The 16801-nt window shown below is 40.1% G+C and overlaps 2 protein-coding genes across 4 annotated transcripts; one reads left to right on the top strand and one right to left on the bottom strand.

Moving 5' to 3' along the window:
- Window positions 1-25: 25 nt before the first annotated feature.
- On the bottom strand, window positions 26-3662 carry LOC148157103 (SLC35A4 upstream open reading frame protein-like). Its single transcript, XM_088009629.1, has 3 exons — window positions 3558-3662; window positions 3083-3181; window positions 26-642 (listed from the first exon to the last, which is right to left on the bottom strand). The coding sequence occupies exons 1-3, from the start codon at window positions 3570-3572 to the stop codon at window positions 445-447; spliced, it is 312 nt and encodes a 103-aa protein (XP_087865755.1). The 5' UTR covers window positions 3573-3662; the 3' UTR covers window positions 26-444.
- A 170-nt stretch (window positions 3663-3832) lies between these two features.
- On the top strand, window positions 3833-16274 carry hmgxb3 (HMG box domain containing 3). Of its 3 annotated transcripts, XM_014972820.2 has the most exons (21): window positions 3835-4040; window positions 4446-4609; window positions 4704-4878; window positions 6371-6835; window positions 6954-7061; window positions 7148-7288; window positions 7389-7612; window positions 8094-8203; window positions 8299-8382; window positions 8508-8596; window positions 8681-8785; window positions 8880-9020; window positions 9448-9746; window positions 9865-9992; window positions 10877-11008; window positions 11103-11287; window positions 11371-11593; window positions 11792-11925; window positions 12471-12590; window positions 13855-14064; window positions 14348-16274. In XM_014972820.2, exons 2-21 carry the CDS (start codon window positions 4461-4463, stop codon window positions 14912-14914), a joined length of 3789 nt encoding a protein of 1262 aa, XP_014828306.2. In that variant the 5' UTR covers window positions 3835-4040; window positions 4446-4460; the 3' UTR covers window positions 14915-16274. The 3 variants fall into 3 exon arrangements, with proteins under 3 accessions (XP_014828303.2, XP_014828301.2, XP_014828306.2); XM_014972817.2 differs by having other exon boundaries at window positions 3833-4040; window positions 4449-4609; window positions 8508-8785; XM_014972815.2 differs by having other exon boundaries at window positions 3833-4040; window positions 8508-8785.
- The last annotated feature ends 527 nt before the right edge of the window (window positions 16275-16801 follow it).

The raw sequence follows: 16801 nt of genomic DNA, 5'->3' as shown, positions 1-16801 counted from the left end.
CAAAAAAACAAACAAAAAAATTCAATCGGTTTTCTTTAACTATTATTTCCAACACATTCTAAGATTAAATTGTGATTATTTTTTGAACAGTAAAGTTGTGAGGTTACATGAGGTGGGTAAAGTTTCTGCCCGTTTTCCATATTAAAATCCAAAGGCCTTAATATAAATATAGCTGCTTTAGTTAAGCCCTAAGCCTCGTAGGCACAACGTCCTGCAGGTGCGACGTGTCAACAGTGGACAGATAAAAGTAGAAATTAAAGCAGGATCGAACTGATTCCAAAGCAACAGCAAAAGCGAATAAAGTTTCTCTCTTTAGGTCCCCAGTGGAATTCCAGTCAAAAGAATGCATCCATAAATCCTCCTTACTCAGAAAAGTTCAACTCCAGTCTGCCGTGGACCAGTACCTCCAAGAGCACTTCTTCGTTTAGTGAGCGTCAGCCCAATTCACTTTGGTCCCTTTTTCATTGTGCTCATGTAATCTTTAACGGTCCTTTCAATGTTAGGCACCTGATAGCTCTGGGCTGCGTAAATGCCGGTGGCAGTTCCCAGCAGCAATCCCAGGAAGGCCGAGGAGCGCAGCTTGGCCACCACATAGCCGGCCAAAAAGCCCTTCAGGAAGGGCGATCCCAGCACCGTGCTTCCCTACAGAAGGAAAAGAGACGCAAAGAAATTGATTAAAATTCAGCTTTAGCTGATTTTACTTTGTCGTTCAAGGGTTTTCTGTTTCTTTTTCTTAAAAAAAAAAAAAAAAGCCAAATTTGGTTGATCAAAATTCTTTTGCAAAAGCAATAAAAAGTGTAAAACATCCCAGGGGGTGAATACGTAATAGTTGTAATGCTACCATTACAAATTTTGCGACACTACTTGACAATTAGAGATACAGGTGCTGGTCATAAAATTAGAATATTGTGATAAAGTTCATTATTTTCCATAATGTCATGATAAAAATTAAATTGTCATATATTTTAGATTCATTGCACACCAACTGAAATATTTCAGGTCTTTTATTGTTTTAATTTTGATGATTTTGGCAAACAGCTCTTGAAAACCCAAAATCCCTGTCTCAAAAAATTAGAATATCATGAAAAGGTTCTCTGAACGATCAATAAAAATAATCATCTGAATCAACAAAGTGACTCTAAACACCTGAAAAAGATTCCTGAGGCCTTTAAAAACTCCCAGCCTGGTTCATTACTCAAAACCGCAATCATGGGTCAGATTGCTGACCTGACTGTTGTCCAGAAGGCCATCACTGACATCCTCAAGCAAGAGGGTGAGAAACGGAAAGAAATTTCTGAACGAATCAGCTGTTTGCAGAGTGTTATATCAAGGCACCTCAGTGGGAAGTCAGTAGGAAGGAAAAAGTGTGGCAGAAAACGCTACACAACGAGAAGAGGTGACCGGACCCTGAGGAAGATTGTGGAGAAGGGCCGATTCCAGACCTTGGGGGAAGCAGCGGACTGAGTCTGGAGTAGAAACATCCAGAGCCACTGTGCACAGGCGTGTGCAGGAAATGGGCTACAGGTGCCGCATTCCCCAGGTCAAAGGTCAAGCCACTTTTGAACCAGAAACAGCGGCAGAAGCGCCTGACCTGGGCTACAGAGAAGCAGCACTTTGGACCACTGTTGTTCAGTGGTCCAAAGTACTTTTTTCGGATGAAAGCAAACTTTGCATGTCATTTGGAAATCAAAGTGCCAGACTCTGGAGGAAGACTGGGGAGAAGGAAATGCCAAAATGCCAGAAGTCCAGTGTCAAGTACCCACAGTCAGTGATGGTCTGGGTGCCATGTCAGCTGCTGGTGTTGGTCCACTGGGTTTTACCAAGGGCAGGATCAATGCAGCAGCTATCAGAAGATTTTGGAGCACTTCATGCTTCCATCTGCTGAAAAGTTTTATGGAGATGAAAATTTAATTTGGTCTGGAATCGGCCCTTCTCCACAATCTTCCTCAAGGTCCGGTCACCTCTTCTCGTTGTGCAGCGTTTTCTGCCACACTTTTTCCTTCCTACTGACTTCCCACTGAGGTGCCTTGATATAACACTCTGCAAACAGCCGATTCGTTCAGAAATTTCTTTCTGTTTCTCACCCTCTTGCTTGAGGATGTCAGTGATGGCCTTCTGGACAGCAGTCAGGTCAGCAATCTGACCCATGATTGCGGTTTTGAGTAACGAACCAGGCTGGGAGTTTTTAAAGGCCTCAGGAATCTTTTTCAGGTGTTTAGAGTTACTTTGTTGATTCAGATGATTATTTTTATTGCTCGTTCAGAGAACCTTTTCATAATATTCTAATTTTTTGAGACAGGGATTTTGGGTTTTCATGAGCTGTTTGCCAAAATCATCAAAATTAAAACAATAAAAGACCTGAAATATTTCAGTTGGTGTGCAATGAATCTAAAATATATGACAATTTAATTTTTATCATGACATTATGGAAAATAATGAACTTTATCACAATATTCTAATTTTATGACCAGCACCTGTACGCTAGGACATCAACTTGTGAATCAGACAATTATTTGCAGCCTAACAAGGGACAGGACAGTCTGAACTTCAAAAATCTAAACTATGTTAAAGTTGTGAATCCACAGAACTAAATCATAAACATTTAGACATTCTTTTGATGTCGAAGCTGATAGTAAGGAAAAGAAAGTATCAACGTTTAAACTGTATAAATAAAGTTATTTTGAGTTTTAAGGAGATGATTTAAAAGTACATAAAGTGTCATTTCAAGGTAAGTTGTATTTTCTAAAGATAGAAAACAGTCCCTGTAAAACTTTGTTTTGCAGAAACTGCTCTCACACCTGTCACTTATGAACCTAGTATAAATAAATGGCAGGCTCTGGCAATATTTTACAGACTATATAATTGTTTTTCTCAACCACTGAGATCAGTGTAAGTCGGAACAAAACTAAAGGTCGGAAATCAATCACGAATCTCCAACCCGTTTGTGACGCTGTTGATTTAGAAATTGAGGTACTGATAGTTTCAGAAATATATCTTACAGAAGAATATGTAAAACTGGACGAAGATGCCCTGCTTCAGCGCCACATGCCTACTTGATCATAGGGCACCTATATGAGCTCACCTGGGGAAATTCTGCGGATACCTCGGTCTCCACTCTCCTCTGAATGGCCTCCAGCTGATTTTTAAGCCGAGTTAGATCCTTTAACTGTCTCAGAGGATCCTGAAATAAACACATCTCATGTGAGATACATACATACACACACATATATATATATATATATATATATATATATATATATATAAAAAGAAGCATACACAAACCATAATCCACAATACGTATGTGATTTTAACAGACAGGTACAGGGAAAGTACACTAGCGGCAGTTTGCCTCATCATCACATACGTAAGTTTCTCTGAAGTTTCTTGCACGTTCACAGGGTCGGCTCCTTTATTTCCTCTCTCTGAGAGCCTCCCAAGTGATTATAACACAGAACTAACATTTTCTGTGGGATACCATATTTTTGTGCTCCTCTAACTATTGCTGTCATGAGCAGCAAAATATTCTTTATAAATTAGAAGCCAGACATCTCACTCACCTTGTCATCCGCCATTTTTTCGGTCAGTCTGCTTCTGCTTGAAAAGACGCAGAAGTTGCATTAGCGCCAACTACTGGACAGGAGATTGGTAAAATAAAGGAACAGACAAAAGCAGGCTCTGTTAGCAAAATCGAAATTACGACTGAATCAGTCTTTGGAAACAGCGCCTCCATGTGACTGCAATGACAACGATATTCGGGACGCAAGAGTCATTTTCACGTGTCAAAAACGTCTTACGTGATTGGATCGGACATATCTATCGCGAAATCTGATTGGACGAAGCCCATAGCAACAAATCGCCATGTTTCTTCTCGTCAGTCGTTTTGTCAAGCTAGGACTATTGAGCTTTTACAGTCATTTATACGTGGTAAATCTTTGCTGGAGCATAAAAATGAACATAGAGGTGTTCCTCACCATTTATGCAATGACGGGCTTCTCCCAGTAGACCCTTGGAGCAGTTTCTTAAAGGTCGGAAGATAATAGGTAAGGCTTCAACAAGACGGCATTTCATTGGATAGTTGACTAGGCGTGCAGGCAGTATGAACACACGCCATTAAACCAGTGAGTTTCACATGCACGTTTTTTCAGTGTAGTTAAGTTGGCTATACTTTTTTTCTGCAGAGCTATGTTCAGTGTTTCGTCCCAATTATGAGTCTGGGCTTATTTGTTCTGCATCATTTCTTTCCTTTTTGCAAGCAAGTGCATGGCAAATGCACTATAAAACATTGCATAAACAGATCAAAATGCATTCTGAATGTTTAAGCAATTAAGCTGTAGTTTCATTATTCTATTGTAATTGTCGGTAGAGGGAGGTAAAGTTGCACAATTATCCTGCAAATAAAGCATCTATTTGAATATTTGGTAAACTAAACCCATGCGTTTTATTAGCAGTGTCCTTGATCCATGGAAGACATGGACAATGTGGAGGTGTTAGAGGTTGTGAAAGTAACTGAAGAAGTTGAAGATGTGTACAGCCAAGTGGAGATGACGTCCCCCAAAAAGAAGAGGGGCAAGGCTGATGAAAACAGCCATGAAAGACCCAAGAAGCCCCGGTAATGTAATGTGGATAACTTGAAGTGTCTTTTTGGACCTGGAGTAATTCCTTTTATGTATTAATTTGTATGTGTAATTCATCATTTGTCCCAGATCTGCCTACCTGCTGTACTACTTCGATGTTCACCAGGTTATGCAACTCGGAACCCCGAATCTGCCTCAGTCTGAAGTCAACAAACGAATCAGTGAGAGCTGGAGGAGACTGAGTGTAGCTGAGAAGAGCTACTATCTGGAGAGAGCCAAGTTGGAAAAGGATGGGATAGACACAGTAAGTCAGATGTATTAACAAATGAATGGTTTACAAGCTAATTTAATCTTGTGGAACTTTCAGGACTGAAAATTTATACACATACATATAAATTGAAGGTCTTCTTTTAATGTGAATGGCATCACAAGAAGGAATAATTTGGAATGGTTGGTTTTAAAGCGGCTTTAAATAAATATTATTTCTTTATGCCCCTTTGATTCAGTGTTCAGTCTTTGTGAGTTATCACCCATCCACCATTTTACCGAATCATTAATCTGACATAAACTTTCAGATGCTCTTGTGAGACACATGTCTCTGTGAAAAGCCCTAGCACTATATATGCCTACTATCTATGAATGTTTTTATATTCATAGAATATTATAAATAGCATGGGTAATCAGAATCAGAAGTCCTTTTATTGCCGTTGTGCACAAGGAAACACAACAAAATGTAAATAATAACACTAGAGAAACTGGAAATTGTTTCATAATTGATGGAAAGGCTTAATGGAAGCTGATCAGCAACGCTGCCAAAAGACCGATGGCAACTCCAAAGCAGCTGCAGAAATTTCTTGCAATCTCTGGTAGTAATCTATTTCTCCTGTATTCTCCATCTGTCTGAACTAAGGAGCAGGGTTGCAAGAGAAACCTTTTTTTTTAATAGGTTTCTCTCAAAACCTAATGGGAGAATGCTTTATGTAAGACAAAACACAACTTGAAACCACCACAAATGTAAGATGTACTTCTGGCAAAAAACAAAAAAAAACAAAAACAACACACACTATAAAGTCTGAAGTAAAACATGTCGTTGGCAGCATCATGCTCTGGATTCATCTTCATTTACCTGGAACTGCTTCCCCCCCTTTTTTTCTATGTCACCATTGATAAAGTCACAAATAGTTCCGAATACAATCTCCCAAGCCAGAATCCTTAACTGGACCCAGTGGATATTCTGTGGTTTCTTCCAAGGAGGGCATTGAACAAAATATGTATTGATAACCTGTTTTATTAAAGAAAATCAGGTAGCAATCCCCTAATCTCCTAGTCCCCCCCCACAAGTCCTTTAAAAAAAAATCAAATTTCTTTGTTTTCATATTTCTTCTAGAAATATATCTTGAAAGTATTTGAAAAACTTTTGTAGTTTTTGACAAACCAAGAGACATTACATTCCAGTTGTCTTTGAATTAAGTTCTTAAAACTAAGCAGATACTAGGGGGAGTTTTTTTTTTCTCTGATTCTTGAGGCAGATCATTATTGTGTCAAGTATTTAGGGAAAGCCACTTTTCACAAGTTTTGTCTTGATATATATATATATATATATCTATATATATATATATATATATAGATATATATATATATATATATATATATGTATGTATAGAGAGAGAGATCTTAAGTTTGCTACCAGTTGAACGAATGAGACTAAACAGATTTTTTTTCTCATCTTTTTCTCTGATGTGCTTTCCGAAGCCTTTAACAACTTCCTTACTTGTGATTTTTTTTTTTTTCCTCAGACATCTCAAAGCTCCAGTAAACACCTGCCGGGCTTCCGCAAAATCCTCCCCAGAGCCAACTGCTTCCTGGTGCCCAACAGCGCCTCCCCTAATTATCAAGCTGTAGGCTCTCAGTCAGAAGTGTGCATCGAATCGATTGATTTTTCGGCTGAAGGAAGCTTGTGCTCGGTCGCCCTCAGGGTCCCCAAGTCCAAGGTAGCGCCTGTTGACTTGGCCGCAGAGGTGGAGATTTCAGAGCCCCCCACTGTTCCCAATGATACAGCAGAGGAAACGGTGGTGTCTTCTCCCCAAAGAACTTCACCATGGTCTTCATCCAAAACCCTGACCTCCACAGATGTCCAGGGCTCGCAGGGTTCTGTTGATGAGATGCTGAATGATGTCTCACTGAACACAAAAGCCGGTGGAGTAGCAGTGCAAATGATGCAACGAGAAGCTACGCAGATGGTGACCATCGTGCCCTCTCAGGTGAGATCTTTATGTAAATGATTTACGACAGGAATTTAAACGTTAAAACGGAAATAAAATGTTTCAGCTAAGCAGTTTATTTTCAGTAAGTGTTTCTCCCAATTATCCTTCTTTCAAGAGTCAACTGGAGCCTCAGCCTTTAGCAGGCATTAGTTCCCTGCAGCCAGTCATGATGATATCTGTAGGGGCCAAATCAGACCAGATTCCCAAACCTTCTTATAAAATGGTAAAAACCCATTTTTATTAAGGCAGAATTTATTCTAAAATAAATTTTGAAAAAAAAAAAAGTGAGTTATTTCTTCTTTACTGCAGTCTGTAAAGACATACACAAGGAGAGGTCGGGGGAGGTGTCTGAATCCTGGCTGCTCTTTTGTTTACGTCACTCGACACAAACCACCTACCTGTCCCGAGTGTGGGAGCCACTTGGGAGGAAAATGGATACCTGCTGTAAAGGTTCAGTTGCTTTTAGCAGGCGATATTTGATATAAAGTATTCTTTACAGCTCTGACTCGGTTGACTCAGTTGGTTTTGACTGCATTTGTGTTTCTTCTAGGCTAAAAGGACACAAGATAAAGCCGGTGCTTCCAGGCTAACAACTGACAACAAGAGTGACGAAAGCCGTCAGGCTACACTGCATGTTTCTGCAGACACCAGCGAAACAACATCTGGTGGCGGTAACAAGGAAGGACAAGCTAATCGGAGCAACAGAAAACAGCCTGCACTATCAGCTGCAGCACCACCAGAGGGCAGCAGCAACACTCCTCTGCCTCAAATATGGTAAACATCAAGGTGTTGGTTGTTATTTTTCCGCAGTTTGGTATCTTTGGGATTTTTAATGGAGCTCTTTTAGTTATAAAATTAGACTTACAAAATAACAATAGTTGTAATAAATGATTTCAGGAATTTCTACTGTCCTCAAAACTGATATGAAGTGAGATAAAACTTTATCCAGGATCCAGTTACACATTGATAGTCATGTTACATATTACATATAAACAAGCTGACCCTAGGAGTAGACATTTCAAATTTATATTGAACCTTCAAACATCTTTATTGTAAGTTGTTCAAAATCTTTAGAAAAATTGTTGTTTCATTTGAACTTGAATATCTACATATTTCTGGTTATTTAAAGGAATTTAGTGAAAAAGGTATTGTTTTTTCTTTCTATCTTAGAAGAATTTAGTCAATGTAACCCACTGGACATTTCATGTTTTTTAAATGAATATCTGACTGCATTCTTTATTTTTCTCTTTTAAAGTAAACAAATAAAAGTGAATACTAAAAGCACGCATCAGAAACCAGCGAGGAGCTGCGCTGTGGTTCAGAAGAGGCCAGTGAGACCCATCCTTCCTGCCGTCTGTAACCCAGGTAACACTGGACAAACATCCCGTGGCATATACTTCAGGTAATAAGCTGTTATTACCCGGGTCAACACATTTGCTTGTGTTTGGGTTGATTCGCAGGCAGCGCTGTGATTCAGATCTTGACTGTGGCAGCCGAGAAAGAAAAACCTCAAGGCGTCTCTAAAAGCAGCCATTCGGCAGCAGGTACTTTCAACGTGATTTCCCACTTTGTGCTGCGCGAATGCGTTCACGACACGTTTGACATGCACGAAGAAGAAATGTAATTTCTAGATGTGCTAGGTGTTCATCTGACGTGGTTGTGCTTGTAGCCACAGTGCCTCAAGAGATTCTGTCGAGTCTTAAACCCAGCACTTTAAAGCAGCTTGGCCAGACCGCCCCAACGACAACAACCATCCAGGTGAAAACACACACGTCAACACTGAAAACACAGAGCGACAGTGATGAGGTCGAGTTTCTTCACTCACTGCGTCCCCCTCTGCAGGATTCCTCCATCTCAGCAGACAGGAGTAAACATGCGACTTCCACTCCTGACACAGGTGTGAATGTTTTGTCCCTAGTGCCTTTCAGACACACGGTTTCCTGTTTTGTAAGTAAACCCCGTGCTTTTCATGGAATATTTGTTTCTCTGTGGTTTCTTTTCCGTTTGTGTGACAGATGGTTTTTTTTGCGTGTCGTTTCAGGATTTGGGGCTATCCACAGCACGAGGCAGGGGCCGCTGTAAGAACCCGGCCTGCGACTACATGTATAAGAACCGTCACAAACCTGCTGTGTGCCCGAAATGTGGCAGCGAGTTGACCAGAAAGAATACCAAACCTCCAAAGGTAAGAGAAGCACAACATCCAGATTATTTTTAAAGTGTAGATGGATGGCGCACTGGTTGAATTCAAGCTCAGAGCTGTGACGGCTCAGTGACGGCTGCTTCAGTACACCAAGATGGATAACTGATTTTTTTTCTCTTTGGTCTTTCACACATTTTACATTTTTTTATGACATAGTTATTGTCCTATTTATTTATTTATTTTATCACATTTTGATGCTATAAGGTTTTGCCTCTTCTTTCCCTCAGTAACAACTTCCATACCTAAGAGTGCTGTCTATGAGTAACTGATCAACAATCAGGTTTAGTCAAGTGCTAATCATCCAATTTCACAGCACTCATCATCAAATTATTTACATGCAAACACGATTTGCTGATGCCGACTGCTGTGTGCATGAAATCCTCTCACTAACTTTCTGTTTCCGCCTCAGTCTGAGACTTTGCTGGATCCCCATCAGGACCTGAGTCCTGCTCAGAGGGACGTCCAGCGCCAGAGCACTCTGCAGCTGATCCGCAGCACCGTGCAGATTCCTGAGAGCGACACAGAGCTGCAGGAAACAATGAGCCTCATCCAGGAGCTGAACAGCGTTAAAATAGTCCTGGTTAAGAACGGTGAGGGAAGTGATGCTGAGACTGAGACGCTGTTGGAGACGGGGTGGCCTCAGTTTTATGAATCAGCAGCTACACACTGCGGCCTGTGCAGCTACCGTCTGTTGAAAGGAGAGCGGGGGTAAGGCCATGCACGACGAGCTTTCCCTCGCTTTGCCTCATCATTTTTGCAACCTTGCCTCTTTGATTTCTGATATTTAACGTAAACTTGCATACGTGGTTACAATTGGACCTTGCAGTACTGTTGCCGGGCCGGAGGACTGCTGGTTGCTCACAGAGACGCTGATGCAGACGGCGTCTCTGCAACTCAAAGTGTGTCCCAACCTTCGGTGTTTGGCCCTGCACAGCTTTGCAGATCTGCATCCAGGTAACCACACACGCTCAGCTGTTGCAGTAAAGCAGATTTGTATAATTCTGAGCATCATTTGTTTTAATTTCAAGGAAAAACTGTTTTAAAATGTACTTTTTGTGTAATCGCCTGTTGGAATAGGGCCAGCCTGGTTTAAACTCTGGACTAGTTGTGGATGTTTCTTATTCACGCTGTTTTACCAATTGGCCTCAAGAGGGCGCTATAGCACAACATAATCTGTTTCACAAACTAATTGGATACCAGTAGTATAATTGGCCTTTCTACCTTTTTTTTCTCTGAGAAAAGAAAGTGAGTGTCTTACCAAAATCTTCATCATGTTTAATAGTCTGGTTATTATTACATAATAAAGGACTTTGCATCTCCATTTATCTATTATCCCTATTTGAGCTTCTTTTTTTAGTTTTAGAAGCAGATCAGTGGATAATAAACAACACTGCTGCTTCATATTGTTTGATAGAAAAGAAAATGTTTTATGTCTAAGCAACATATGTTTCTGTCTTCAGTTATTTTTTTCTCTCTGAAATCTGGCTCTAGTTGTCTAATTTTTATGAATTACAGTTTCTAAGAAACACTTTAAGTAGATTCCTTTAAAACTCAATCATTATCTGAGGATCCCGGCCAACAGGACAACCTGAGAGGAGCTTTTATTTCGCCTGGCAGCGTTGCCCTCAACTCACATGATTAAATGGATATTGTATTAACTGAAGGTCTCTCTGTCTGTGTCTTGGCATATTTAGCTTTTTTATTTTTCTTCCTATTTCATGGCATCCATGGAGAACGAGCCACATGCTGCGTCCGTACAGGAACCCAACATAACATGTAATGCTGTGTTAGAATAGTCAATCATTTCTGTCTAATAATTTGTTTTCTGGTTTGTTCAGGTTTGTTCAATGTTGGGAATCGACTCCTTGTGAGTCTCGACTTATTTCTGAAGATCAGAGCCAACATCAAACTGGGCCAGACACCACCTCTCGCCGCTCAGTCTGTGTTTGACCAAATCCAAAATCATCCAAGTAAAGTCCAGTTTACCTCGACATGCATTTATTCAACAGTAGATTTATTTATTTATTTATTATCAGCCTTTTGATGCGTTTACTCTTACATTAGTCCATAGTCTTACTGCAGAGGAATCATCTCACGTTCAGGAGCTTTTCCTGAGCGGCTACTGGGCTTTTGAGTGTCTGACGATGCGGGATTACAACGACATGATCTGTGGCATTTGTGGCGTTGCCCCGAAAGTTGAGATTGCGCAAAGACACAGAAACGACGTACTGGAGCTGAAGAACGTGGAGGTGACAGACTGTCGATGTAATCGGTAACATGCTTGTAATTTTTCAGCTGATTTGGGAAGGTCATGCGCCTTTTTATCCTGCAGTTCACCTGGCCGGAGTGTTCGGTCTCAGACGAAGTTCATGTAGACGACTTCTGGCTGACCATGGAGGGGGAAGCGATCGAGCAAGCGGCTTTCCCCGCAGACATCCCCATCACGCGGGTGGATGCTTCCATCATCGCTCCTTTCGCGCCGCCTTTGATGAGGAGCCCCACTGTCATCAACACGGAGAAAGACAAGCTCATGCCACCAATACAGCAGCCTGCAGGTACACACACCTGCCGAATCATGTTGCTTACCCTTACAACAGCCTCAGACTTGAGAAATAAACAAATGTGTCAATATCGCAATAGCCATTTCCTTTATTTACAGATTAAAAACAAATGGATTGCGTGTTTCTGCTTATGGGATCTTTCTTTCAGTGGGTTGGTTTGTTGGCTATCAGATCATTTTCTGATGTTTTCAGGAGATCCGTCAGTTTTGGTTCGTCTCATCCATGACGGTCAGCTCAGACTCGACAGGGTCGAAGATCACAGCGAGGATGAGTTGAGAGCCATACTGGATAGCTGTGGAGTGGACCTCACGCCTGGCTCCACGAAGGTGTGTGTTTGTCTGGGAACGAAACAAATGAGCCACAACAAAGACCAGAGAGCCTTTTGCCAGGGTTTACCGTAGCCTTTGAACAAAACGGTTTACACCCTTTGAACTGTTTCATATTTTCCTTCCTAACTGCCACAAATTTCAGTTTTTGTAGGGATTTTATCTGATAGACTCACATAATGTAGTACTTCTGAACTGGAAGGAAAATAACAATTCTTTTACAAATATATGCATTTATATTCAGCGTGCTTTTACTTTGACACCCTAAAATAATACCCAGTGAAATCAGTTGCCCTAGAAGATGAAGTTCAGTAATATTATTTCAAACAATATCAAAACTATAACTTTTACCGTTGCAGTTAATACACACTAATCAATTCCTCTCTCTCTAAATAGACAAAATCTTTCATCCAACATCTCCATCTTTGGGCTTTCTGGGTTAAATCTCCTCTTCACATGCTCATTTGTAATTTGGATTTTTAATTATTCTTTTAAAATGAATGTTCTTGTTGCAGTAAGTCATGTTTTCTGTGTCTCACTGCTAGAACGAGCTTCTGGCCTCCCTGGTCAACCTGTACACACATGTCCACAGTGGCCTTCCCACGGCTCCACAGCCACCATCCCATCTCACCGCTGGCAAGCTGTCCAAGATGTGCCCCCACAAGGTGAAACACTGGTCCTCTTATCTGTGCATCTTTTGCATATTTCTGCCCCACTTTCATTCTTTATTTGTATTACAAGTCCCCTCTCTGTAATAAATGCTGGATGTGAAGTTGGGATGAGCTACATAAGGCAGGTCAGCTTGAGTGAATTTGGGTTCTGACAATCTACTGCTAAGACGATAAATTCAGTTGCCATCGTTGTTGTATTTTTTTTCCCCTTTGCTGTTCAGCCACTAAATTAGTTTCAGTGAAACTCAAAATGGCTATGATTAAAACAAGCCCATAAATGTTATCATATTCCTGGAAAAAAATAAATTAAATCAATCAATGCTCCAACTGCAGCCATTATGACATTTTAAGCCTCCAATACAATCCATTGTATACACATGATCCATAAGCAGTCTGGAATAATCTTCTACGTCTGGATAGGCACTATGTCCATCCACCCATGACACATTCACTGCTTCATTAGTTCCTCCATCCAACTATCAGTCCATTCAGAGCTTGCTATGTTTTTTTTTTTTTTGTGATTGTTGTGGGCTGAAATTACAGATTTTTGTGGTACCTTTTTCTAAAAGTTGCACATTTCTTAGATTATTTGCCATATTTGAAATAACACCTTTAATGCAAATAAAATCCCATCCTGAGGAGTCGTCAGAGACAGTAATTCTCCTTGTTGGGAGTTGGTGTTTCCAGACTCGGAGTAGATAAATGTAAAGTTTGAGATCATGAGCAGAAGAACAAAAAACGGCGACACTTGTATTAAAGAAACAATGGTTAGAGGACATCTGCTGTTTTCCCCAGTGTGGACAGTTGTTTTATGGACAGAAAGGGTACTAATCAGCATTAATAGCAAGAAAACGGTCATTGTTTTTAGGTCATTTCCTTTATCTCCTCTTCTGAGTATGTAGTGTATAAAGTAAACTAGTGCATCATCACTTCCTAAGAGGTTATTGTCAGAACTATTTTCTTTAACTGGATCATGGTTGTGTACTCGCTCGCATGAAGACAGAGCGGTGAAAACGTTACGCTCTTTGTTTTTTTTTTCAGGTTTTACATTTAAAGTCTGACCTTGATGGAATGATCTGCTATTGATTCAATTTAAAAGTGGAGAAAGAGTTCAATTAATTCAATTCAATTCAATTAATTGACTTGTTGACTATTGCAATAGGCTTCATCGCATAATGATTTTCACATTTCTGGCTTATTTCTGGTTGTGCGTTACGGTTCTAGAACGCTAGATGTTGTTTGCTCAAACCGCCTGTAGGTGGTGTGTTCCTCCAAGTACTTGGTGAGAGGAGAGACGGCTCGAGACCACGTCGATCTGCTCCTCTCCTCCCGTTACTGGCCTCCGGTTTACGTCTGCGACTGTCCTCGTCAAGTGGCGCTTTGCACCGATCTGCAGTATCCAGAGTTGGCAACGCAGATGTGGGGCAGAAACCAGGGCTGCTTCTCTGACCCCTTTGAAAAGCCAGAAGTAAGTGTCTCCAGAAAGTCTACAAACCGAGAAACTTTTATTCGATTGGCATTTATTAAATTAAGTCGATAAATTTACAGGGATACAAATAAAAGAAGAGGCGTAGAAAGACTAACCAATGTTCCACACTGACGACACAGACAAAAGCATCATCTATTTGTTGATTGAATGCACAGCTCAGCTAGATGCAGATTTGATCTAAATCCAGTAAATGAAACTTTTTTTTTCTGCGACTCTGTTTTCAGTAAGTTTCTGCCCAGGCAAACTTTAGTTTCTGTTTCAGTTTGTGACATGCCCTGAGCTGCAGGACCAGCCGTACGCCGCTGACCTTTCCTTGGTAGCAGAGAACCAGCTGGTTCACCCCATCACAAAATCCCCCTCTTGCTGGCTGGTTTATCCTCCAGGGGCAGCGCAGGACGCTCCTGCTCAGGAGCACCACCGCATGATCCGCTGCAGAGATCTGGAGCCGTACATCAACCTGCTAACAGAGCTGGACTTAAAGAAAGAGGAGCATCACAAAGAGGAAAACATAAAGGAGCAGACCGACATACCGGAGAACGACTCTTTAAAAGAACCAGAAGACGATGTGAACACAAAGCCCATGATTTTCAACAACACGGCTTATTACTACCTGTACAACCGACTTGTAGACTTCCTCAGCAGCAGAGACATAGTGAACCAGCAGATCAGCCAGGTTGTGAAGGCTTGTCAGCCTGGAGAGGTGGTCATCAGAGACTCTCTGTACCGACTCGGAGTGGCGCAGATAAACACAGACGGAGATGAAGGAACGAGATTAGACGCACAGACGGAGGAAGAAGGAGAGAAACAATTAATGGTTCTAAGCAATTAAAAAATAAAATCTTTGTTGGACTTTATGATGCCTTAAAAAGAGACTCGGGGGGGGGGGGGGGGGGGCAAGGATTTTGGAAGCAGTGCAGGTCTAGAAATAACTTTTGTATTACAGAGGAGATAGAATACAAAAAAAAAATACATTTGATACGGTGCTGGTCACATGTTGAAGGGTGGATTGAAATCTGTGGAAGTGAAAGCTGTCACAGACTGCAGTGATTACTGTTAATATATTGAGTTTTATAAAGTTTTTTAAGCGTATGGAATGCTTCCCAATGTTTTTTCAAGCATAAACAATAATACTACTGAAGACTTTAAAAATGGACGCTTTGATGCTATTTATGAAACTGTCAGTTGTAAATGATAAAGAGTGTAATTTTGGTTTCATGCCAGGATGTTTATGGAATAAGTTCATATACTGACAAATCCAAGGCCCAAGTTTTGACATCAGCTGATTGTAGATTCCTATCGTTTCATAAAGCTGCTTTGCTTTCACTTTTTTTTTTTTTTTACACAAAAATATAAAACACGATCTGCTTTTGTCTTAAATGTAAAAGTAGCAATTTCTTCTGCTTCCAAAATAATGCATATTACATGTAATATTGGTCATTACATGTAAAGTTTATTTTATATTACACAGTTGTTTTGCAAGCATAGACATAGCAATTATATATTTTGATACAAGCAGAAAATATAAACCTTTTGTCATTTTTCACAGTATATGGTCCTTAATCTTCAATGTCATGACAGTTTTTTTTATTTTTATTATTATTTCAGAATCGACTGAATTTGTTGTACTTGTTGCAGGAACAGTGATGTAGCTTTCTTTCAGTCAGCTGATCGTTTGCAGAGAAAACTCTTTGGTCGTTTCCCTGACATCTCAGTGAAAGGACTTTGAATTATAGAAACTGTATGACGGAGAAATCGTAACTTTGAAACATTGGTACAGTATACTGTGGTACCACTAATCGGTCTCCTTCTGACTAAAAGAATGTAAACTGAACTAATGCAAACCATGTTCTGCATCGTTCTCCATGTGCCATATTTATAGCATTTTTTAAAATATCAAGACATTTCTGCTTTGTGTTTTACAGGCTTACCTCTCTATAACCTTGTGAGCAGATTTTTACAGATATATTGCGTATCTGCTACTTTCCACTGGGTTATTATATAAAAATGGACCTCAGAGAGTAGTGTTTAAATTGCATGGTATTATTTTGTGAAAAATATATATTTAATGTCGGCTGCTGTGTGAATTGATTTAATCTGTATGAATCCATTGGCCTTTAAGAAACAACAAAAGTTATGTGTACTTTTTCAGATATTCTACTTGGTGCTTATTAAAGCAGAGCAAACATAAATTTAGCTGCCTTAGCTTGTTGATGTTTGTACACCTGTGTGTCAAAAAAAAAAATCTTCCGGTCATTGACCTGCCTCGTAGTTCTGTGCTTTCTCAGGAGCTTTGATGCTCCATAAGGTGAAAGGCCACAGTCCTGGCTGGTTGGTTGGTGACTAAATGCTTATTTCATGCATAAAAAGTTTAATTTATTAGATAAAAATCATACAATGTGATTATCGGATTTTATTTTCTACATTCTCTGCCTCACGATCGAGGTGTACTTAAGAAGAAAATTACAGACCAGTGGTGCATTTCTCTCTGTCTCTTTGAGTCTATATATATATATATATATATATATATATATATATATATATATATATATATTATTTAGATATTTGTTTTGGACATAAGTCAGTTAGAATAAATGAATCTGCAAATGATGAGTGACTTGTTAGTTTTAGTCCCTAGTAAAGCAAAATAAGCAAATGGTTGAACTACTTTAAAGTCTGAAAATGTTGTGGGGGGGGGGGGGTTAAATCTAGAACATCA

The sequence above is a fragment of the Poecilia mexicana genome, unplaced genomic scaffold (assembly GCF_051168715.1).
Source record: "Poecilia mexicana isolate PSO_F unplaced genomic scaffold, ASM5116871v1 scaffold_10, whole genome shotgun sequence".
In the NCBI taxonomy this organism is placed as follows: domain Eukaryota; kingdom Metazoa; phylum Chordata; class Actinopteri; order Cyprinodontiformes; family Poeciliidae; genus Poecilia; species Poecilia mexicana.
Note: the sequence above shows the minus strand (reverse complement) of the source record. Positions and strands in the feature narration are given on the sequence as shown.

What these genes read in the sequence shown, in the direction of transcription:
- LOC148157103 (XM_088009629.1), bottom strand. An exon ending in TATCCGCAGAATTTCCCCAG is followed by an intron (nt 643 to 3,082) that starts GTGAGCTCATAT and finishes TTCCTTCTGTAG; the next exon opens with GGAAGCACGGTGCTGGGATC.
- hmgxb3 (XM_014972817.2), top strand. Translation starts at nt 4,461, where the DNA reads ATGGAAGACATGGACAATGTGGAGGTGTTAGAGGTTGTGAAAGTAACT. An exon ending in CCAAACCTTCTTATAAAATG is followed by an intron (nt 7,062 to 7,147) that starts GTAAAAACCCAT and finishes TCTTTACTGCAG; the next exon opens with TCTGTAAAGACATACACAAG. An exon ending in CTGTTGAAAGGAGAGCGGGG is followed by an intron (nt 9,747 to 9,864) that starts GTAAGGCCATGC and finishes TGGACCTTGCAG; the next exon opens with TACTGTTGCCGGGCCGGAGG.